General features: G+C 57.9%; 1 protein-coding gene across 1 annotated transcript in view; it reads left to right on the forward strand.

The window, feature by feature from the left end:
* Window positions 1-19,621, forward strand: part of HS1BP3 (HCLS1 binding protein 3) — a 33,548-nt gene extending 13,927 nt beyond the window's left edge. Inside the window, exons 4-7 of the mRNA XM_065891582.1 lie at window positions 1,821-2,040; window positions 13,625-13,788; window positions 15,212-15,347; window positions 19,357-19,621. Coding sequence (XP_065747654.1) covers window positions 1,821-2,040; window positions 13,625-13,788; window positions 15,212-15,347; window positions 19,357-19,621 — 785 coding nt within the window. The remainder of the gene's footprint in view (window positions 1-1,820; window positions 2,041-13,624; window positions 13,789-15,211; window positions 15,348-19,356) is intronic.
* The last annotated feature ends 602 nt before the right edge of the window (window positions 19,622-20,223 follow it).

Here is a 20,223-nt window from a genome sequence, read left to right on the forward strand (position 1 = left end):
CCCTGGTCCCTGGGGACACCTCACTCAGCTGGTACCCCTCACCGAGAGGGTTGGAGCGTGGCTCCAGGCAGCCCCTCCCACCCAGTGATGGGAACCTCGAGCACTTGCAGTCCAGGTCCCGCGGGCTCCTGTCTTCCCGCTAGTCCTGTCTGTCGGATGGGAGTCGCCCGGCTAACAGGTGCTGGTGAGAGTCACATGCGCAGAGCTCGCCACACAGGAGGCGCTGTAGAAGCGATGGCTAACGTCTCACCCCCACTCACACCTACTGGACTCAGAACGCTGCGGGCGCGTCCCCGTCCTGCACCAACACCCCGGGGCAGGGGGAGCGTGGGGAGGGCTCCCATCCGGGGGTGCGGGGCACTCACCGCATTTAACTCTTTTCCCGAGTACCGTGAATCTCCTAGTTTCCCAAGACAGATGGGAATTTTTCAGAAGAAAATTAACAGGAAATAAACCAATTTTGAAAAATAACAAGGTGGGGAAATAAAAGCGGAACAGGTGAATGCACGGAAAGCCGAGCCTGGTAAGACTGCAGCACCGGTTTTCTTCTCTCCTTTCCCACGCCCCCCACAAGGGTCTTCGGGCTGGGGTCTCTCCGGCCCTCCTGTTTACTGAGGTCACAGCCCTCCGCCCTTTGCCTCTCTCTGGGTCTGCGTTGACTGTAGGAAGGGGGCCCCAGCCTATCCGTAGCTGGAAGAAACTCCCCATCTCCTGGCCCTCTCTGTTACGGGGAAGCAGGATAGGATGGTCTGACTTTCCTAGCCTCTCCGTGCCTCAGTTTCCTTATCTGTAAAATGGAGGAACAGATAGGATCTCTCACGTGGGATTTTTGCAGTATTTAAATGAATCTGTACCCGTAAAACTTTTTATTACATGATGCTCACTCCATGAAATTGACGGTTCATGAGATTTTGAATGGGATTTTTACATTTGTCCTAATAAAATAACAAAGCATAATATAATGCAACGTAATCATTATCACTTAGTTCTACATACTGTGTCAGTATACATATCACATTCTATGTGCCAGGCACTCTGGGGCATATAGGTGGCTTCTTTACCCACAGGGTCATATACTTTGTAAGTAACTGCTTTCAAAAATATGCTATTCAATGAACTATTTAGATAGAGATAAACAAGTAGTCTAAACCCACGCTTCTCAAACCATTGTGGGGAAGGACTGACTTTTTTATTCCCAGTCTGTCACAAACAGCATTCTGAGGTACTGTGGACGTTTCTGGATGCTTGCTCCGCCTTTCTGTAGTTACCTTGTTGTGGACACCTGCCTATGGACCACACTTTGAGAAGCGCTTATGTAAGCCAGTTCGTAGTGAAGCCATCACAGTGCGTTCTCGAATCTTCCATGTGCTCGCTGAGCAGTCACTGAGTTCCTAGTCTAATCACCCAGACCCTCGGAGCAGGTCTCCAACCGTGGTTGGCAGAGCTCCCCGATGGGCTCCGCAACTGCAAAACGTTTCTGGAACTGTTCTGTGGGAACCCACGTACACTGGCTGGCTTCTGCCATCAGCCCGAGGACTGTAGCCTGTCGTCCCAACAGGCCCTGGGCTGCAGAGGTTCAGGAACTGCTCCCTCTGTCTTCTGAGGCTCCCACTTGTAACTGCTCCACCCCAGGCTTTGCCACCCCCATTCAGACCCACCATCCTGGTCCCAGGATGCTGCAGGAAGCCCCCAGCCTCGGGTGCTGGCACTGGAGCTTGCGCGCCGGGAAGTGCCTCCGTCCCGTCCCGTCCGTCGTCGTCCCCCCCCCCCCACCCCGCCCGGTGGTGGGTGTCAGGCGCCCTCTCTGTCTCCCTCCACAGGTACCAGATCCCCTGGGGCTGCGGATCTCAGCAGCAGAGATTTCTCTGTCCTGGACACAGACAGCCAAGGGGGCGACGATGGGGATGCTTTCGACTTCTTCCAGCAGCAGGACCGAGTGGAGAGTGAGGGTCTCCCCACGCTGGACCAGAAGGGCCAGGATGCAGGGAAGTCCTCAGAGGACGAGGCAGAGGAGGCCCTGGACCCTCTGGGCATCATGCGGTAGGTCTCCTCTTCTGGGTGGCCCCCCCCCCCCCCCCCCCCCCCGGTCTGGTCTGGCTTTCTCCAGGCTCCTCCCTCCCTCCTGGGAGTCTGAGGAAACCGGTATCCCTGGGTTATTGCCCCTAGGGGCCTGGTACTCAGGGAACTGGCTCTCTGCTCCTCCCAACATCACCTGGGTCTTTGGGGCTCAGCCCAGGTATCTCCTGCCCCTCCCTGCTCACAGGGTGGCCCCCCGCCCCGCAGTTCTGCACTGAGCCCAGGCAGGGCTGCCCCCACCCCTGGCAGTTCAGCAACCCAGGAGGCCTGGGTTCTCAGTCCAGCTCGTCGCTGACAGCCTGTGACGTGTGACGCGTGACTGGAGCTCCCTGGGCCGTGTCCCGCTGCCCTGGGGCAGCTGCTGTGTACCTTGGCCCTGCCTCCCCAAGGCGGTTGTAAGGCTTGGGGGGACTGGTGACCCCTAAGCTGCTGACTGTGATGGAAGGAGATAGAGTGAGCCCCAGGGTAGACTGTGTCCCCTTTACACGCGCACACTTGCACACACACGTACACACACACGTACACTGGAGAAGAAGAGGCAACTAGCTGTGGTCTTGATGGCCCCTTGGTGTCCTGACTCTGTCACCTTCCTGTTCCTTCTCCTTTCCTGTCCCTCTGCCTGCCTTTAGCTCCCACTGGGGGAGCACCCTGAGCTGGGGGAGGGGCTGCAGGCTAGATGAGACCGGAGAGCCAGACCCCAGGCTCCCCAGGCCCCTCCAATGGGCACAGGCTGAGGCGTTGGGCAGGACCTCCCGACCAGAAGGAGATGAGGGGGAGCCTGACAGACTCAGCCCGCCTCCCAGGACCCTCACTTCTTGGCCCAAATGACCAAGAAACAAGGTGGGAACTGCTGATTTTGAGCACCTAATACGCGCCTGGCATTGTACTTTGCACTTCGTCTACTGTGTCTCATTGGCAGCCTGCCCCGCAAACAGCTGTTACTATGCCATTTGACAGATTAAAGAAACTGACGTCTGCAGAGGCCAGGTGCCTTGCCCGAGGCACGGCTTGGTGGCTAATGGTACTGGGGTTCAAACCGAGCTCAGGGTCCTGTCCTGGACTGCGGAGCCAGACTCCCTGGACCAGAATCCCGGCAATTTACCCCTTTCCTTCAGTTTTCTGCAAGGAAAGCAGGATAATGATAGCACCCATCTTTTGCCGCTCTCATGAAAATTAAGTGAGTTAGATGTCATGGCCCCATCTTTCTGCCCCACCACCTCTGCAGAGGTGGACAGACCACAGACCCAGAGTGACATTCTCTCTGCCTGTCTCGCAGGTCCTGTTCCAGAAAGAAATTAGAGCCAAAGAGAAATCAGGCAGGGACAAGTTCAACTTAAACAGCATGAAAAATACAGTCCAGAGAGCACTGCCCACCACCCGCAGGCCTTCCTCTCCTAGTGGGGTGTGTGAGGGTGGGCACGTGACGACATGTGGCTGCAGGGTCACTGTGAGACCAGCCTGGAGGGCACGAGGAGTCAGACTTGGGAAAGATCCCAGGTGCTTGGGGAGACGGGGGCCAGAGCCGGAGGTCCTGCAGCTCCTTGGTGCCAGGTGTCAGGCCCTTACAGCACCTCCCACCCCCACTGGCCTTGTCCTAGGAGGGGGTCAGCGGCCTGTGGGAGTGACTGTGAGGTTATGTCGGGAGAAGTTCGTAATAGCTGCTCCTTATCAGCCTTGTGCGACCCGAGGGCCTTGTTGGGCTGTATTTGTTTGAACTCAGCCTCTCTGTTATTCTGAGTAACCACATGTTACTTGCTGCCAGACTGCTATGGGCTTGCGTGGTTTGTGCCAGCCTCTGGCTAAAGGACGTGCTTCGCAAAGCAGCTCCTTTTTTGGGTAGGAAAACGCTCTTTGGGGTTGGCAAGGGCTGCCTTTAATTCCCTGCTTACTCCAGTAGCAAATGGTTGGGTGAGGTGCTGGCTGTCAGGGGACCCCCTGCGCCCCAGCACCATCCGCAGCTCTGCACTCGGGGACCTCCTTTCTGAATCCGAGGAGAGCTGAGCACCTAAAAGGGATCCCGGAGGCTTTTGACCTTCTGCCAGTCTTTCTTTTAATACCAATGTGACAATAGTCAGTGCTGTTGTCTCCACTGGGAATAATAACAGCTAACATTTTTTGAGAGTTTATTAAATGCCAGGAACTGATTAGCATTTACATGAATAGATATTTTCTATTCTATTTCTTTTTTTTTTTTAAAAGGTCATGACTCAACCAAATTGCTTTCCAGATCCACTGTGGGTCTGGTTTGGGAAATGGTGCCCTAGGAAGCGGGTTCTGGCACCGGGCTCGTTCTGTGTGTGAGGAAGCTGACATTTGGAGTCAAGTAGCTCATCCAAATTCATCCAGCCCCAGATGGCAGAGTCAGGACTTGGTGTCACCTCCCTGCCCTGTCCCCGGATTCCAGCCTCCCAGCAGATTGGGAGGCAGGCAGGGCCCTAGGATTATACCCCCTTCAGAGATGGGAAAATTGAGGACAGAGTTGCATGGGGACTTGGCCAGTGCCTTGTGTGTGGCAGGGCCCTGCCTTGAAGTGAGGGTGTCCCCTTGGCCTCTCCTGGGACTCCCAGGTGGGCCTGTTGACTTCTTTGTACACGGCTGCCTACCCGACCCTCTGGTGAGGAACACTCTGTTCTTTGCAGGAGACTTATGCTTGGCGTGCGTATTTCTCCATCCTGTGCCCTCAGTTCCTCTGCGGCTGCGGCTGCGGCATCCTTGCTCTCCCAGCCCCCCACCTCCCTGAGCGCCCATCTGGACCGGATGCCGGCCTTCCCCAAGCGGCCACGTTTCCAGGCGGCAGGCGCTGGCCCTTCCTGCCGTGGCCACGCCGGGGCGCTGTTTCTCCACTGTGGGGTTGCTGGACGGGTGGGGGCCACGGCACAAAGCCTGGCTTTCCTTTGTCTGTAAAACCTGGTTTTGATTAGGGAAGGACGCACTGCTGCACGCTTAGAAAGTGCCTCAGGATAGACAAAGCCCTCGCCGCCTCCAGATCCCTCGCTGCCACGCTCCTCTTTTCGGAATTTTTGTGTGTCCCTGTCCCGGCCAGGCCATGTAACTGCAGACATAGTACACATGCCTTTTTACACTCCGCTCTTGCACTTACTGTCCTCACGATCGGTTTCCATGTGGAACACAGTTTTCATGTTTAACTTTCTATTTTAGAGACTTCACAGTCCTGAGAAAGGTGAAGCTCTCCCATAATAGTGTTGCCTTCTGCTGGAAATACTCTGCGAGGAACATTTTAAATTGTAACTCAAATAATGTATGATTAGTGTAGGAATATTGAAAACACCGTTAAAAGCCCTTTCATCGTGAAAGGTATACACTTTTGGATATTCATGTTTTACTACCAAAATGGAACTGCGTTATGTGCGCCATTCCATAATTTGCTTTTTTTCAGCTTACATACTGGGTCTTTCCGGATCAGTAAAGAGACTTGTACATTCTTAACTTGGTGCTAGCCCATCAGGCTGATGTGCTGGAAATGGCATTCCCAGGCCCCCGCTGGGGGACACTGTGGTGTTTTCCGTAGGTTTTTGCTACTACAGGCAATGAAAGAACTTGATCATGTATGGAGTGTTTATTCTGTTGAGCTTTCCCCCCAGTCACCTGACCCAGAGCAAGGTCCTAAAAGCTTCTGCTGGGGGTCTTGGTTGTGCCTCTCCAGTGAAGGGGTCTTTAAGGACTTAATTCCCCTGTGTTGGGAAGTCCTCCCTGCTTTTCCAAACCCTGCCCATCCACAAGGCCCGCTGCCCCCTCCTCTTCCCCCAGTGTCCAGGGAGCTCCCCAACCTCCAGGCCTCAGGTCCCTGAGGACCCTCAGCTTCCCAAGGGACAGGCTGGCTCCTGTAAGACTGGGCTTCCTGCTGTCTGCTCAAAGGAGGGGGAGCCAGCACCCGGGGCCCTGTGCCGTGGCCTCAAGTGGTGAAGCTGGACGTTTCTTTGGAAAGTGAATCATGTGTTTTGTCATAAATATTTATACAGATTTTGCTATATCTTTCATAATATAACCGTATGTGTTTTAGTATAAAAATATCTTGCCTCTATTTGGGTGGAACGGCTACTCTGGGATCATTCTGTGGTTCTTAAGACTTCCGGCACGCTGCCAGGCGCCCCCAGATCTACTAACCCAAGATTTACTTATCTCCCCCCCAGCTTTATTGAGATGAAATTGATGTGTGGCATGTGTAAGGTTAGGGTGTGCGACGTGATGATGCGATACACCTGCGTAGTGTGAAATGATGACCACAGTAAGGCCAGCCATCGCCTCACCACCATCTCCAAGATAGAGAAGCGAGGCGACCCCCAGGGACAGGAGCTCTGCAGGGACAGCTTGGCCTCACCCCACCTCACGAGGTGCCCCAGGAGCTGCTCCTCCTCGGACGCTTCTTGCTAAGTATCCCGGCTATCCCTTTTGAGCTTACGGCCCCTTTAGGGTTCCAGGATAGAGCCCGGCCGGGAATTCTGCACCACCTGGAGCTGGTTAGAAATGCAGATTCTACCTCAGGCTCCCTCGAACCTGGATGGGGCCCAAGAACCTGTGTTTTAACGAGCTCTTGGCATGCTCCACAGGCAAATTCATGTTTGAGGAGCCCCCAAACCGAGCTCAGCAGAAGTCTTGGAGAAGCAGGAGGACAGTGATGCAGAGAGCAGGTCCACCAGCCGCCAGGCTCTGCCACTCACAGGGGTTCCAGTAGGCGGGCTCAGGGAGGCCTTTCCTGTTACTCTCAGCCCACGGCCCACCACTGTCTCTCGGGTCTCCCTCTCTGGTCTCCTGCTGGAGGGCCGTTCTTCCTGATCACTCTCGGGGCTGTGAGCCAGGGCTGGCGGCCTCGCGCTGTACCTCCACGCACAGCACTTAGCCTCGGCCCGTGCTGGGTCCAAACAAGGAGCGTGCAGGGGGCACGGTGGGCCCCCTCGTCTCACCCTAGAGCTGTCACGGTGATTGCAGCATCAGCTACCGTTAGGGGTGACCACAGCACCCCCTACAGGCATGGGTTTCCCCATCCACGGCAGTGCCCAGAGTCTGTCCTGAGTGAATAGAAGTGTCAGGGACAAACACATGGAACAGTGCCTTCCACTTTTCTAACTGAGTAGCAAGACGCTTTGGTTCTAGAGAAATCTCATACAGGACCCTGATATATAAAACAGACAGAAGTAAAGTTGGCCGGGTTGGGACAGGAGTGGGGACTGGATCTCTGCCCCTCAGCCTCAGCCCATCTCAGTGGCGGCCCTGGGCAGCTTTGCAGAAGGCCAGGGCCCCTGAGCGTGGTTTGAAGGCCACTGGATGGAAAAGCAGGAAAGCCTAAGATGTGTGGTCACCCCAGAGCAGGGCTAGCGGCTGACTGTCCCAGGTTCAAGTCCCGGCTCTGCCACTTAGCAGCCGGTGGGCCCTGGGTGGGTTGCTGAACTTCTCAAAAGCCACAGTTTCTCTCTTTGTAAATTAAAGTCCAGGCCCAGTGATTGTAAGGGTAAAACGGGATGAAGTACAGGAAATTTCCTTTGTATGATGTTAACACTATTTCAGGTTTACTTTGCTCTGAAAAAGCCCTTGGGTGTTTAAAGTACACAATTGAAATGGAAAAGGCAGCTTTTCCATTTCCTGTCGTCATGCAGATATCAGCCTCGTGTGTTGTGCACACAAGGGCCTTTGCCTCACCTCCAGCGTCTTTGTGGTTATAATTGAGGAGCCTCTCCAAGATCACACGGTCTGGGGCGTGGTCCAAGCAGGAGCTGCGTCCTCTTGACTACTGGTCCAGGACTTACCCCATCACCCCCAGACCGAGACGCCCACCTGTGCCAGGTGCCCACTTCACAGCCCCGGTCCATTTGCTCTCCATGGCGGGTGATGTAGGGGATGGGTGTTCTTCGCCGCAAGGACCACCAGCGTCCACTGGTCACGTCAGCGTTCGGAGTATCGTTGTGGGTATTGGAATAAACGAAGACTGCCCAGATGAGAACACGCAAAGGCCACTTATTCAGAGCAGGCCATAGCAGGGGGCTCAGCCACCATCACCTGCGTTTGGGCAGAGACTCACAGGCAGGCGGGGAGCGGGAAAGATTTCTGGTGGCAGAAGGGGAAGGCTCGGGTCTGCCTGACTGGAGACTATTGGCATGTGAAAGCCAGAGGCCTAACCAGAAGTGGGGCGGCCTGCAGCCTGCGTGTTCGCTTGGGGAGCATAGTTGCCTGTCGCTGGGCCTAATAAGCGGGAAGCAGGGTGTAGACGAGGGAGGCTGGCAGTTACCGATCAAGGCCCGGCCACTGGGGCCATAGCTGCAGAGACTGCTGTGTGGCTTCCTGGGCCGGTGGCTGCAGGTTGTGGGTTCTGTTTATATCTGGCCTGGCGGTTGCCTGTTTGTTCATACGGTCTGTCGGGGCCGCTGTGGGTGTGATCAGGGTTGGGAGTTTTCCTTTCAAGCCGGGGGTGGCAGAGCCCCTTCAGCCGGGCCGCCCTGGTTTCTTGGTGCTGCTGCTGTGGTGGGTGAGGGGCAGCGTTTGGCCGCCCCTGTGCAGAGAAGGAGAAATGTCATCCCCCACAAGCTGAGAAGAGAGAGAGGTCCCTGAGGTCCTGGTCCCTCGCGGGGCGGTGGGTGCCCAGCGGCCTGGAGAGTCAGGCTGGGGCCGCTGAGAGTGTGACTTGTGGGAAAGGAGCAAATGATGGGCATCCAGGGCAGCTACCTGGACTGGCCGGTTTACTTTGTAGAGCCCAGAATGGAGGCAGTTGGGACAAAACACAATGTGAGCTAGACATCCTCAAGCAGTGCCTGTGATCACAGGCCTCTGCTTTGCCCAGCAGCATACAGGCTCCACTTTGCACCTTCCAGATCATTCCTTATTCCCACTGAACAGATAAGGAGACACTCAGAGGGTGAGATGACTGGCCTGGGGTCGTACACAGGTTCTCCTGCATCCGCCTCCAGGGGGTCCTCCCTCAGACCGGTCATAATGCCCCCATCCCCGGCCCTGCGGGATGTGGCCCGACTTCCCCTCAGACCCTCCCCCTCCTCCCTCCACGCACCTGCCGTCCAGTTGTTGGGCACTTGAACATACCAAGCCCTTCCCACCTCAGCGTTTTCACGGGTGTCTTCTCTCTGCCTGGAGCACAGCTTTCCCAACCCTGCTCACCCTTCCTCTGGTGCTTCCCTGAATCCCCTGGCCCAGCGAGGCTGGTGTGGGCCCACAGGGTGAATGCCTGTCCTCCGTGATTGGCGCGACTCCTGTGGCCGGGTCGCAGCGGAAGCCCGTTGCCTAGCGCTGCTGCAAATCACATTGTCCTGGAATGAACGTCACAAGTTCATTTACTGGCACTCCGAGAATTTTCGCTAATGGAAAAAAAAAAAAAAAGTGAATTTAAGATTAAAAAGTGCTGTATTTTGAAGCAGGAACGTTACACGCTTGGAACAGAGTTGATTTCCGTGTCTGATGTAGTATCGCCCTGGCTCTGAAGGTAACAGTCATGTTGTCTGTGAGTCTTGGCTTCAGAAGGATCCACCGTCTTCTGCTTAGTCTAGCAGATGCCTCTGCGACTCAAGTGCACTCAGGACCTGGGCCCTTGGTCCCCATCGGGGATCTGTCACAGGGGCAGGTGCATCCGGGAACACTGACACGAGCCCCCCGGGTGGCCGGAGGGGAGGACGTTCTCGTGTCAGTCCCTGTCACCAGAGCCGCCTGAGCCCCGTGGAGCAGGGCCGCGCCTTGGCCTGTCAGAGCTGTCAGCTGTGGCACCTGCTGCCTGTAACTCATGCGCGCTCCCCGCCCGCCTGCAGGATGTGGCCTGGCCTGGACATCTGTCTTCTATCAGGCACACACAGCAGGAAAGCTGACGTCTGCGCGTGCACACGCGTGTGCACTGCAGGAGCGCGGTTCAATGTGCCTGCACCAGTCCAGGGACCTCCCCCCACCACCGCCCACCCCCGACCTCCTGCAACCCGTGCTGTGCGGGAACCCGCACAAGGTCGGCAGCTGCAGTTCCGTCCATTGCAGACCCCACTGTTTGATGCTCAGTTGCCCCATCCCTGGTGACAGGAGTCTGATCGCACCAGCCTTCCTTTGGAGGAGGGAGAAGGGGGGGCATCATTTATGGCTCCGTGCAGAGGGTGTGCTGGTGGCGGGCACAGCAGAACTGGGTGGTGTGTCCTGCGGGCACCCGGGTGGATGCGGGTGGAAAGGAGCTGAGGGGGGACAGAGGGGGCGCCAGGACCGTAGCCGTGTGTGCAGTCTGAGTCCACGCTCACACGATGTGTGAGGGAGGGGAGGGAACGGGCTTGGAGTCTGAGTGACTCACCTGACATTGAAATGCCTGTCCTGTCCCTGAGTCAGAATCTGGCACCATCCTAAACTTGTCCCTTCTGCCCACGGGTCACTTCAGCAATCCACATTTATCAGCACTTTGCCTTCTGACGGCCTCCCTGCTCTCATTTTCCCCAGTCCGGGCCCTGGTCGTTCCTCCAGGAACCAGGAGCAGAGCTTTCACGGGGCACTGGGTTCCCGGTGGTGCCCGGTCCCGCAGCCCCTCACAGATTGAGGGTCTCTCTGCCTGTGTCAGTCTTCTGCCCTCAGCCCCACAGGTCACTGCCCACCTCTACACCACCTCCCCTAGGAAGCGCTCGGGCTGGGTTGGCTCCTTCCTCAGGGCTCCGGCTATCACGGAATGAGTGCCCTGTGTGGTGATGACGGGTGTATGTCTGTGACCCTGCTCGGCTGTGAGCTTCTGGGGACAGTGCCAGGTCTTCCTCACCTCTGTGCCCTCATCACCCAGCACAGGTTCTTGCCCATGAGAGGTACTTCCCAAGCGCTGGCACATAGAATTCACTCCGAGTGAAAGGATGAGCTTTTCTTACGGGAGGGCCGAGGGGCTACTGGAGAGACCAGCTGGGGTGCCTGCGAGATCCCTGGAGGAGGAGCCGTGGGGTGGAAGGCCTCTGTCTGAGATGATGCTGGCTGCCCCTCTCTCTTCACTCCCTTTCCCCCCATCCGTCTGTCTGTCTGTCCATCCTTGCGCCACCCCTCCATCCATCTGTTCTTTTGTCTAATATTTATTGAGTGTCTGCTCTGGACCAGGCACACTGCTGAGTCCCCAGAATTTGGGGCTAAACCAGGACAGGACCCTGGGGCTTTCAGCCATCAAAGCTCCATGTTTCTTCTTCTTTGTCTCCCCTGGAGACGGGTCGGGGGTAGTCGGGGAGACGGAGGATGGCCCGGGAGGAACGGGGTGGGGTTCAGATGGTGCCTGACTGAGCAGCCCCATGGGCTGTAGAGTCGCTTTATTTCAGTTCGAGACACAGAAGATAAAAAATGTCTCCAGGGAGAAAAACAGGAACATTCATCGGATTTGAGAGGAAAACTCACATAGCAGGAAAGCCAGGCCTAATTTGTGCTCTCCGAACCAGAAGTAGGTGCAAGAAGGGAAATCATTGAAATCTCTGCCTGGCTCCTCCAGAGATAATTAATCACGTCTGTCCGTTTACTTCCTTTGTTCTTCAGACCCTCCCTTCTCTCTGTGCTCCCTCTGATTTCTGGTGGGTGGGAAGCCCCCAGCCCCTGCCCCAGGGGGCCAGTCTGCTGGGGAGGATGTGTGTGTGCCTTCCCCACGGGTGGTTTCAGAGCTGCCGGTTCCAGTTCCGAGCAGGGTGGACCTGCGGACGTTGGCTGCGAGCTCCCTGCTGGGGGCTCCCCGCCCTTCACTGCTGCAGCCCCTGCCGGGTGCAGAAGCACAGCCAAGCAAAGGGCGGCTGCGACGGGTAATTGAGGGACAGCCGTGGGACAGAGCCCGCAGCCCCCTGGCTGGTCCAGTGGCTCCCAAACACGGCCGGTCATCAGAGTCCACAGGGACACAAGCAGCTCCCGGGGCCTACTGCTGGGGTTCTCATTCAGCGGGTCTCGGCTGGCTATGGCCATCTCCAGCTGGCCTGCCCCGAAGGCCAGGGCCGCGTCGGTACCCGCTTACTAGGGGTCATTAGAGCGGCGCTGGCTCTGCCTGCTCTGTGAGGCAGAAGGGGAAGACACCCCAGGAAGAGCAGGACACCCTGACTCCTTAAGACGTGTGAGGAAGCGCAGATGAAGTTTCTGGAGAAGCCCAGGCTCCCTTCACCTTGTCCAGCACCACAGGCAGGACCTGGGGATGGCACCACAGCGGAGGTGTGGCCCTGGTGGCCTGTGGCCTGAGCCCATCTGGCTTGTGCCCGAGATGGAGAAAAGTGCAGGGACTGGTGTGTGGCCACTGAGTCCCTGGCCCTGCCTGCCGTGTGGCCTTGAGCAGACACCCAGCTTCTTGAACCACCGTTTCCTCGTCTGCTGAGAGAGATCTTCCCGCTGGGGCCTCGGCCCTGAGCGCCGAGAAGTGTTGGTCCCGCGGCCTTCCAGCAGGTGCAGCCTCACCTTTCCTAGCTTCTCCCCACCTCCACCGGGAGACTGAAATTCTAGCAGACATCTAAATCCAGACCGTGGGAACAGCCACCTCTGAGCGCCCTGGCCTCCTACACCCAGGGCCGCCCTGCTGCTGTGTTTATCTGCTGCTGGTTAATCTGTGCGTTGTTTACGGTGGTATCAGCCCAGTTTGCATAGTATCGCCCGCATGGGCTCAGCTGGTGACCTCGGTCCAGTGGAACGGCCCTCCAGGCAGACAGGCGCACGGAAACCCCACTTCCAGTTAGAAGCTTATTTCTGTTGTTTGCAGGAAGCTTAAAATGGCTAATTTAGGCACCACCAGCAGGGCTCGGATCACCTTGTTAAAATAAAACCAAGTTTGTTTATTTCCTGGCGCCATACCTTCCAGTGACGTGTGTCGATCTGCAGTCTTCAGCTCCCTGAAGGCTGACACATCCGCTGTGTAACCACCACCCGGATCGGGAAATAAAGCCCTCCTGGGGCCCGAAGCTTCCTCGAGTCCCCTCCTGGTTTCCCACAGCAGTGTCTGGCCCCAAGCAGGACCTTGGCCAGTCGATGAATGAGACGCAAAGGGACCCAAGGGGTGCAGAGGCGACTGGGGCTCTGAGTAGCCAGAGGGGTTTCCCGAAGGAGGTGATGTTGGCTCAGTGGGACTGAAGTGTTGTCTGGAACGACAGAGGTTAGACCGCTCAAGGGAAGGGGGGATGTGTGGGTGGAAACAAGGGAGCATTGACCAAGGCTGCCTTCTGTTCTCCCCTGGGTCCAGGCCCTGAGGTGTGCAGCCTCACGTGCGTCCATCCCTGTGTCCGAGCGGCTGTCGGTGGCTCTGTGATGAGCCTGGCCCCCGGGGTGCTGAGGTGGAGTGGCCTCGCAGCTCCGGAAGGAGGGCACGGCCTGTGGCCTGTGGCCTGTCCTGCTGGCCCTTCAGGGCTGGAGTCGTCTGCAGTCAGTTGTGTAGTCCAGACAGCCTCCTGCCTGCCACATACCCCACAGCAGCCATGGGCGCAAGGCTGGGCTGCTTATGTAGCAGCGTGTCCCCAGCTCACTGTCGCTCCTTGGAAAGCTCCTATGCGACACAAGCTCAAGCCTGCCCAGTGCCTGTGTGGCTGGCCGGCAGGGCTCTTGTGAGAGGTGCTAACCTCGAATTCTGTCTGTGATTCCCCAGCTCCAAGAAGCCCAAGAAACGCCCGGAGGAAGTGGCCGTGAAGCCCAAACCCTCGCCCTGTCTCTCCATCTTTGATGAGGAGGTGGACCCCGACGAGGGGCTCTTTGGCCCGGGCGGGAAGCCCTCTCCCCGGAGCCCCGCAGAGGACGCGCCCCCCAGGGACTGTAAGTAGAGCCCCGGGGGTGTTCCTTTCACTGTCGGTGTCTCCCGGGTGACCCAGCCAAGCTCTGCGAGCGGCTTTGGACCCACCACACGCGAGCAGGACGGCTCGCCTGTCAACACGCTGCAGATGCAGTCAGTGGAGAGATTTTCTGCTGGAGAAATCTAGTCTCACACCTTGTGTCCCCATCGCCTGGAACGTTCCAGGGCTGTATGTTTATTCTAATCATCCCTCAGAAGCAAAGAGTGGTTTTCTTTGCTGCTTTGAAAAGTGTGGGTTGTGACTGGTGTAGAAGTACCTTTGTTACCTCTGCAGCCAGATGTGGGCACCAGGTGGAGAGTGGACGCTGGCCTGCCTCCGGCCTGCTGGGGCTCTGCATGACTTGGAGTCTAACAAGAGGCTCTGTGTCCCCTGCAGGGACCCCGAGGGAGGGTCCAGCGCAGAGCTGGACCAGGGAAGCTGAGCAGCCTTGGGACTTCCACACTCGTGCCTGTTCTGACCCTTCCTATCCCCGCCCGCGTTTGCATCCAGGGTAGGGAACTGATGTCACCCATTAATTCAGCCTGCACCAGGCGCCCACTGACGGCCAGGCACTGTGCTGGGGCCGAGAACACCTGGATGAGGGAATCACAGTTCTGGCCTCAGGGCCTCCCTGAGGGAGACAGGACATCTCCTGAACATTAGAGGCTAGCCTGGGCCTGTAACAGGTCTTAGCAGGACGTCCGTGCTTGTGGGGACCCCAGGGAAGGCTTCCTGGGTGAGGGTCAGGTGGAGGAACTGTACCTGAGCTAGATCCTGAAAGGTCAGCGGAGTTTGCCAGGGCTGCTGACAAAGCACATTCCAGGCGAAGAAGCTGCAGTTACCTTTCACGAAGGGCAGCGTTGAGCAGTGGAGATGGGGAGAGGGTGGGGAGTAGACCCCGGCTCCTCGAAGGCAGAGGCTGTGGTCAGAGCCGTGTCTGCTCACCACTGCATCCCAGAGCTGGCAGCCCCGGGCCAGTGGTTGGCGCTCAGTGAGCGCTTGTAGGAAGACTGGGGTGCAGCCCTGGGGGCTGAGCTAAGAGATCCCACTGGCCGGGGCCATGGGGAGCCCGGGCTGTGAGCTAAAGAGGCTGTTTCCTCCTAAAAGCAGTGGGGAGGCCGCAAGGACTTGAAACCGGGAGGGGTGCCATCAGGTGGCTCTGGCCCAGCGTGGAGGGAGGCGGGGGCCGGGGCTGCAGGCCCCCGTGAGCACATGTCTCTTGCCCCACGTGGCCCCATTCCTCTGGTACTTCTGCAATCTGCCTTGCAGACCGAAGTGACAATATTGCTTCCTGTCTCCTGGCTGTGCCAGGAGGTTGGGCCAGACTCTCTCCACCCTGCACCCCGGAGGCAGCCAAGGACAGGCTAGGACTTCTTCTGACCCCTCTGCTGCTGTCTTCTCCGCAGCCCTGAAGCTGTTTGACGATCCTGACCTCGGCGGAGCCGTCCCCCTGGGTGACCCCTTACTGCTGCCAGCCGCCCACGGGGGTGGAGGACCCACGTCCCGCCCAGGCTGCAGGGAGGCCTCCGAGGAGCTGTTCAGGTACCATCTGTCCCCAGTGCTGCTTTACCAGGTCTGAGAGTGGCCTGGACAGAGCCAGGGACCCATCCAGTCTGGGGGCACTTCACCATCCTTGGGCTCTGAGGGAGGGAATCCCGACCCATCAGAGACAGGAGCCTGTGGCTGGGAGCTGACCAGGAGGCAGCAAATGGGGTGCGATGAAAGGGTTGGGTGGGGGGCTGTCAGCAGCTCATCAGATTCTAGAAAGACAGGACTTCATGTATACAAATAGTGTATATAAAGAATAAATTATGTGATTGCACGAGCAAGTATAACTGGCATCAGCAGGTTTGGGAACAGATATATAAAACTGACTTGGTAGCACACAGCGCACGTCGGGGGAGCAAAGTGCAGATGTTCTGGGCAGTGGCAGGCACCCGTCGGCAGGCCTTATGGAGGGGAGAGCGAGGCTTAGCCTGTTATGTGGAGGTCGATTGACAGAACATGTGCACACCTGACCGCCGCGAGGTGTGTGCTGTGTGTCAAGCAGTATGCTGGGCTCTTTACATGTTATCTTATTTAATCCTCACAGCAGCGCCGCCTCCCACCCTCACCCTCCACGGAGGTGCTATTTTCTCCTTTTTACAGAAAATGGAGGGTGGGAGAGGTAACTGGCCCAAGGCCCCCAGCTCCCAGGTGACAGGCGGGGATTGGAACCCAGGTCAGCCTGCCTGTGTCCCATCCTCCCACCTTCCAGAACTCTGAGCGCTTGGAGGAGGAGAGGCTGGCAGCTCCGCCTCCCACCCCGGGGCCGACAGGCTCTCCCTGGGCTTCTGCTCGTGCTGCTGCTTCCTCAGCACGCTGGGTACTGTGCGTCTCTGCATCGCATCATCTATGTCCCCAGGAGGCAGGCCGAGCCTGGCCGTCTACGGGACTCTGAGCTCTCTCTTTCCAGGAAGAGTTACGTGGCGCTGGACATGCGATCCCAGGAGGCTGTCACCACCCCCCCTCGTTAGCAACCGCGGGCTGTCAGCCTTCCGAGTGCCCGCCGAGCCTGAGTCACGGCGACGGCTCCTTGTCATTACATCTCCCCATGGCCCCTGGCAGCTGTTCACACTCATCCTGTGTCCTCACCGCTGACACCCAGGCAGCAGTGCTCCCTGGGAGAAGCTGGGACTGTTGTTATGTGCTTCGGGGTGACACTGAGGCCCAGGGAAGCAGGTCAGCCCCGGGGAGCCTCTGCCGTTGCCAGGACTCAGCATGTCCTAGCGGGGCAGACCCAGTAGGACCTTGGGGCGTCGTTTATATTAAATCCATTACACTGGCACTTTCCAGCCCATGTTCTGCAGAATGCCGGTTTGGGGGGTTTGAAAGGTGTTACCTTCAAATGGTTTCTGTGGCCAGATGGCCGGGTTAAGCAGGACTTTCCAGGCCTTTAGTGTGTGGGCACGCGTGGCTCAAGGGCGATGCCAACGCAGCATTTCACGTTCCGGTTGGTCCCTGGGACCCTTTCCTTTGTAAGGCCTCCTACATCCCACAGGGCTCTCTGGGAGTCACTGCCTTAGAGAATGTGAGTCCTGTGACCCTGCCTTTGCTCTGCCAGACATCTGGTAAAGAAAGAATTACCCTCTTGAGAGCAGGAACCATATTTTATTTTTCTTTGTGTGTGTCCTGGGACTATGCAGGTGGTAACCGGGCTTCCTTATGATAAACTTTCTAATATTCATCCATCCATCAGTGCTTTCATCACCCCTTCATTCCACCACTGGCATCTGCCATCCCATCCTGAGGCAGCATGGAGGGGCACTTGAGCTGGGTTTGGAGGCTGAGAAACCCCCGTTCCCTCTTGCTCTGGGGCCCCAGTTTGGGTCTTTAGTCAAGTTCTGCAGAGACCTGGGGAAGAGGAGTGGCCTCAGTGGTTGACCTCACACCTGCAGGGCCTGGAAGGGAGGGGAGCTGGACCTTGTGTCCGTGCGACCTGTCTTTACCCGTGACTCAGGGAGCCCAGTTGGAAATAGGGTGCTTGGCAAGAGATGCTGTGTGGCCACCTCTATCCCGGGTGTGACTGCCCCACCTTCTGCCTCAGAGCAAATCCAGCTCCTGATTCGCTCCAAAGAGTCATTGCTTTGCCAAGCAGTATAAATCCTGAACTCCGACACAAGCTTTTAGCTGCTGCTTTGTTTCCCTAAGGGCCCCTGTTTGAGGGTGATTCAGTCCCCCAGAGCTTTTCCTGGGTACCCAGCCTCCAGTGGAGGACACAGGACAAGCCAGCACCTGCCCCAGGGGGGCTTAGGGAAGGGCAGCACTTGGAGGGAGCGGGGACACAGCTGAGCTGAACTTGCCAGGAGGAGCCAGCCTGTCCCAGGGTGATGCCTCCTGGGATTGCCTGGAACTCACTCTTTCAAGGCCTGGCTTGGGTCAGTCCCTCTGGGTCTGGAGGGACACCTTTTGCTCGCTTCTCTGCCATCTGTGGGAGGCTCTGAATTCTCCCCTTGGGGCCTATGCCGCATCACAGGAGGCTGACCCAGGAAGCAGGCAGGGTGACCCACTGCCCCTTCAGTAGCTGCTACCTGGCAGGCAGCCCTTCCCGGGAAGGGCACCTCCACCCTCATGTAGACCTCTGCCAGGCCCTGTGGTGCCGGGAGTTGTTCTGGCCAGAGGTGCCTTCCCTCTGCTCCTGCCTTTACTCAGCCGTGCTGCTGTCTGAGCTGGAGCCCGTTCCCAGATAGGGAGACGGAGGACCAGGCAGGTGGGGTGGGCTGAGGCCACCGAAGGAGTAGCAGGATGAGGGAGGGAACCGCACTCCGCCTGCCGCACTGCGAGTCTCTGTACACGGGGTTGTAACCCTGTGGGGTGATGCCGCTCTTCCCATTTGGCAGATGGGAAACCAAAGCTTGGAGAGGCCAAGTGGCCTGCACGAGGCCCACCGGTCTTCTGCCTGCAGTGCCTCTGCCCTCCTTCCCCTGTCCCCAGCTAGCTGTGGGCCCCAGGCCAGGCCCTTCATCTTTCTGTGCCCCAGTTTTCACATCTGTAAAATGGAGCTAACATCTGCTACCAGACAGTGTCTTGTGATTACTCAATGAATTAATGGATGCGGAGAAGGCCGGCTGTGGTAGGTACCCAGCCCAACGTTGATTGGGTGGGCGGGTTGGGGGATGGGTTGAATGGGTCTTTTCGCTGTGCATCTGGTCTGCAGGAGTTGAGTCCTTGCACAAGGAGCTGGCAGCAAGAGCTCCCTTGGGCAGAGGGCAGAGCGGGGCTGCCTTTCTTTCCTGCTGTTCAGGACTTGGGCTGGTCCTGAGTGACCGTCGCACTGCTGCGGCCTTCAGTTGCACCAACAGGCTGTCAGGTCCGGGGCGTGGCGGAGTCTTGGTGGCTGATGGCCGAGGCTGGCTTTAGCCCTCGGTGGGCCGTGTCTAACGAACACCCGGGTGGCCCACCAGGGGACACTGTGGGCCGGCAGACCCCACCCCTCGATGGCTTAGAGCCCCTCATTCATTCTTTCTCTGGCTGAACTTGGCCTGGATGAGAGCCCAGCATCCCAAGTCAGACTTACTGGTTCCAACTCAGGCCGGCCACATGCTTTCACCTCAGGCAGGTGGCTCGGCCTCCTAGGACTTGAGCGTCCGCATCTGCAGGGTGAAGATTGTGCTGTACCTCCCCAAGGGTTGTTGAGGATAGCAAAAGAGAATGGGTCTAAAGTGCATGGCCCAGAGCAGGAGCTCCGTATGTGACAGCTGTTACTGTTATTTCTTGAAGGGTTGAAGGAAAAGTCACCTAAAGGAGCCAGCTTGTCTGGAGTGGGGTCACCCGAAAAGCAGTCCTGCAGAGGCTGCCAAGGGGCCGGCTCTGCTCGCGCTGGGCTGCGGGGTTGCAGGGAAGGAGAGCCCTGCCCCTCAGTTCCTCCCCGGGGGGGCGGATGGGTGGAAGGGCGAGTCTGGGAGGCGGGGGGACCGAGCCCAGTGCCCTGCAGGGGTGCCTGCCTTGACAGGGGGCACCTTGTCCCTTTTGCAGGAGATTGTGCTCAGGGCTTCTCCCTCTGATTCTCTAGAGTCGAAGAGGACTTGGACCAGATTCTGAACCTGGGGGCTGAGTCCAAACCCCAGCTTCAGCCCCAGCCCAAGCCCAAGCCTCCAGTGGCAGCTAAGCCAGCGCTACTCAGAAAACCAGCTGTTCCCCCCAGGGCGGGTTCATCTGAGGCTGTGGCCAGGCAGCAGAAGCAGCAGCAGCAGATCCAAGCCATGGACGAGACGGACATCTTACAGTACATCCGGGACCACGACGCGCCTGGCCAGGCTGCCCCCAGCCTCTTCTGACCACCCCCAAGCCCTGTGCTCTTCCTGAGCCAGCAGCCTCTCTCCTGTGGAGAGGCACGTAGTGAGGTGCAGACTTGGACTTGTAGGGCCAGAACCTCTATTCCCAAGAGAGGGAGGGTGGAAGCCGGGTCATAGGACCCCTGTACCGCCTTTTTCCTTTTCCTCAGCCCTGTGGGTTCGTGGAATCCTGCAAGATGCAGAGAGCAAGGTCACTATAGGAAGTGGAGCCTAAGTTGTCTCAGCCATGTGGATGTGGAGGGGAGAGCCTGTGGGGATGCCTTGCTAACCAGGAGCCCAGTCCCTAGGATGTCATGAGACTGGGAGCGCGGGGGGCCAGGGAGGCTCCACTCGGGGCGGGAAACTTTGTGCCCACTTGTGCCCACTGGCTCTGCCAGCCCCAGCACGTGCCCACCGGCTCTGCCAGCCCCAGCACGGGAGGGAGGGCTTGGCCAACCTGGGGTTTGGGTGGGAATCTCTAGTCACCATGACTCCTGGAGGCTTGCAGGCCCTGGCAGGGTCCCCAGTAGAGGGATGCTGAGTGGGTGCCCAGGAGAGCCTGGCTAGGTGGGGTGGCCCAGCCACCTCCGGTTACCAGGTGCTAA

The sequence above is a fragment of the Phocoena phocoena genome, chromosome 14, assembly GCF_963924675.1.
Source record: "Phocoena phocoena chromosome 14, mPhoPho1.1, whole genome shotgun sequence".
Taxonomy (NCBI): Eukaryota; Metazoa; Chordata; class Mammalia; order Artiodactyla; family Phocoenidae; genus Phocoena; species Phocoena phocoena.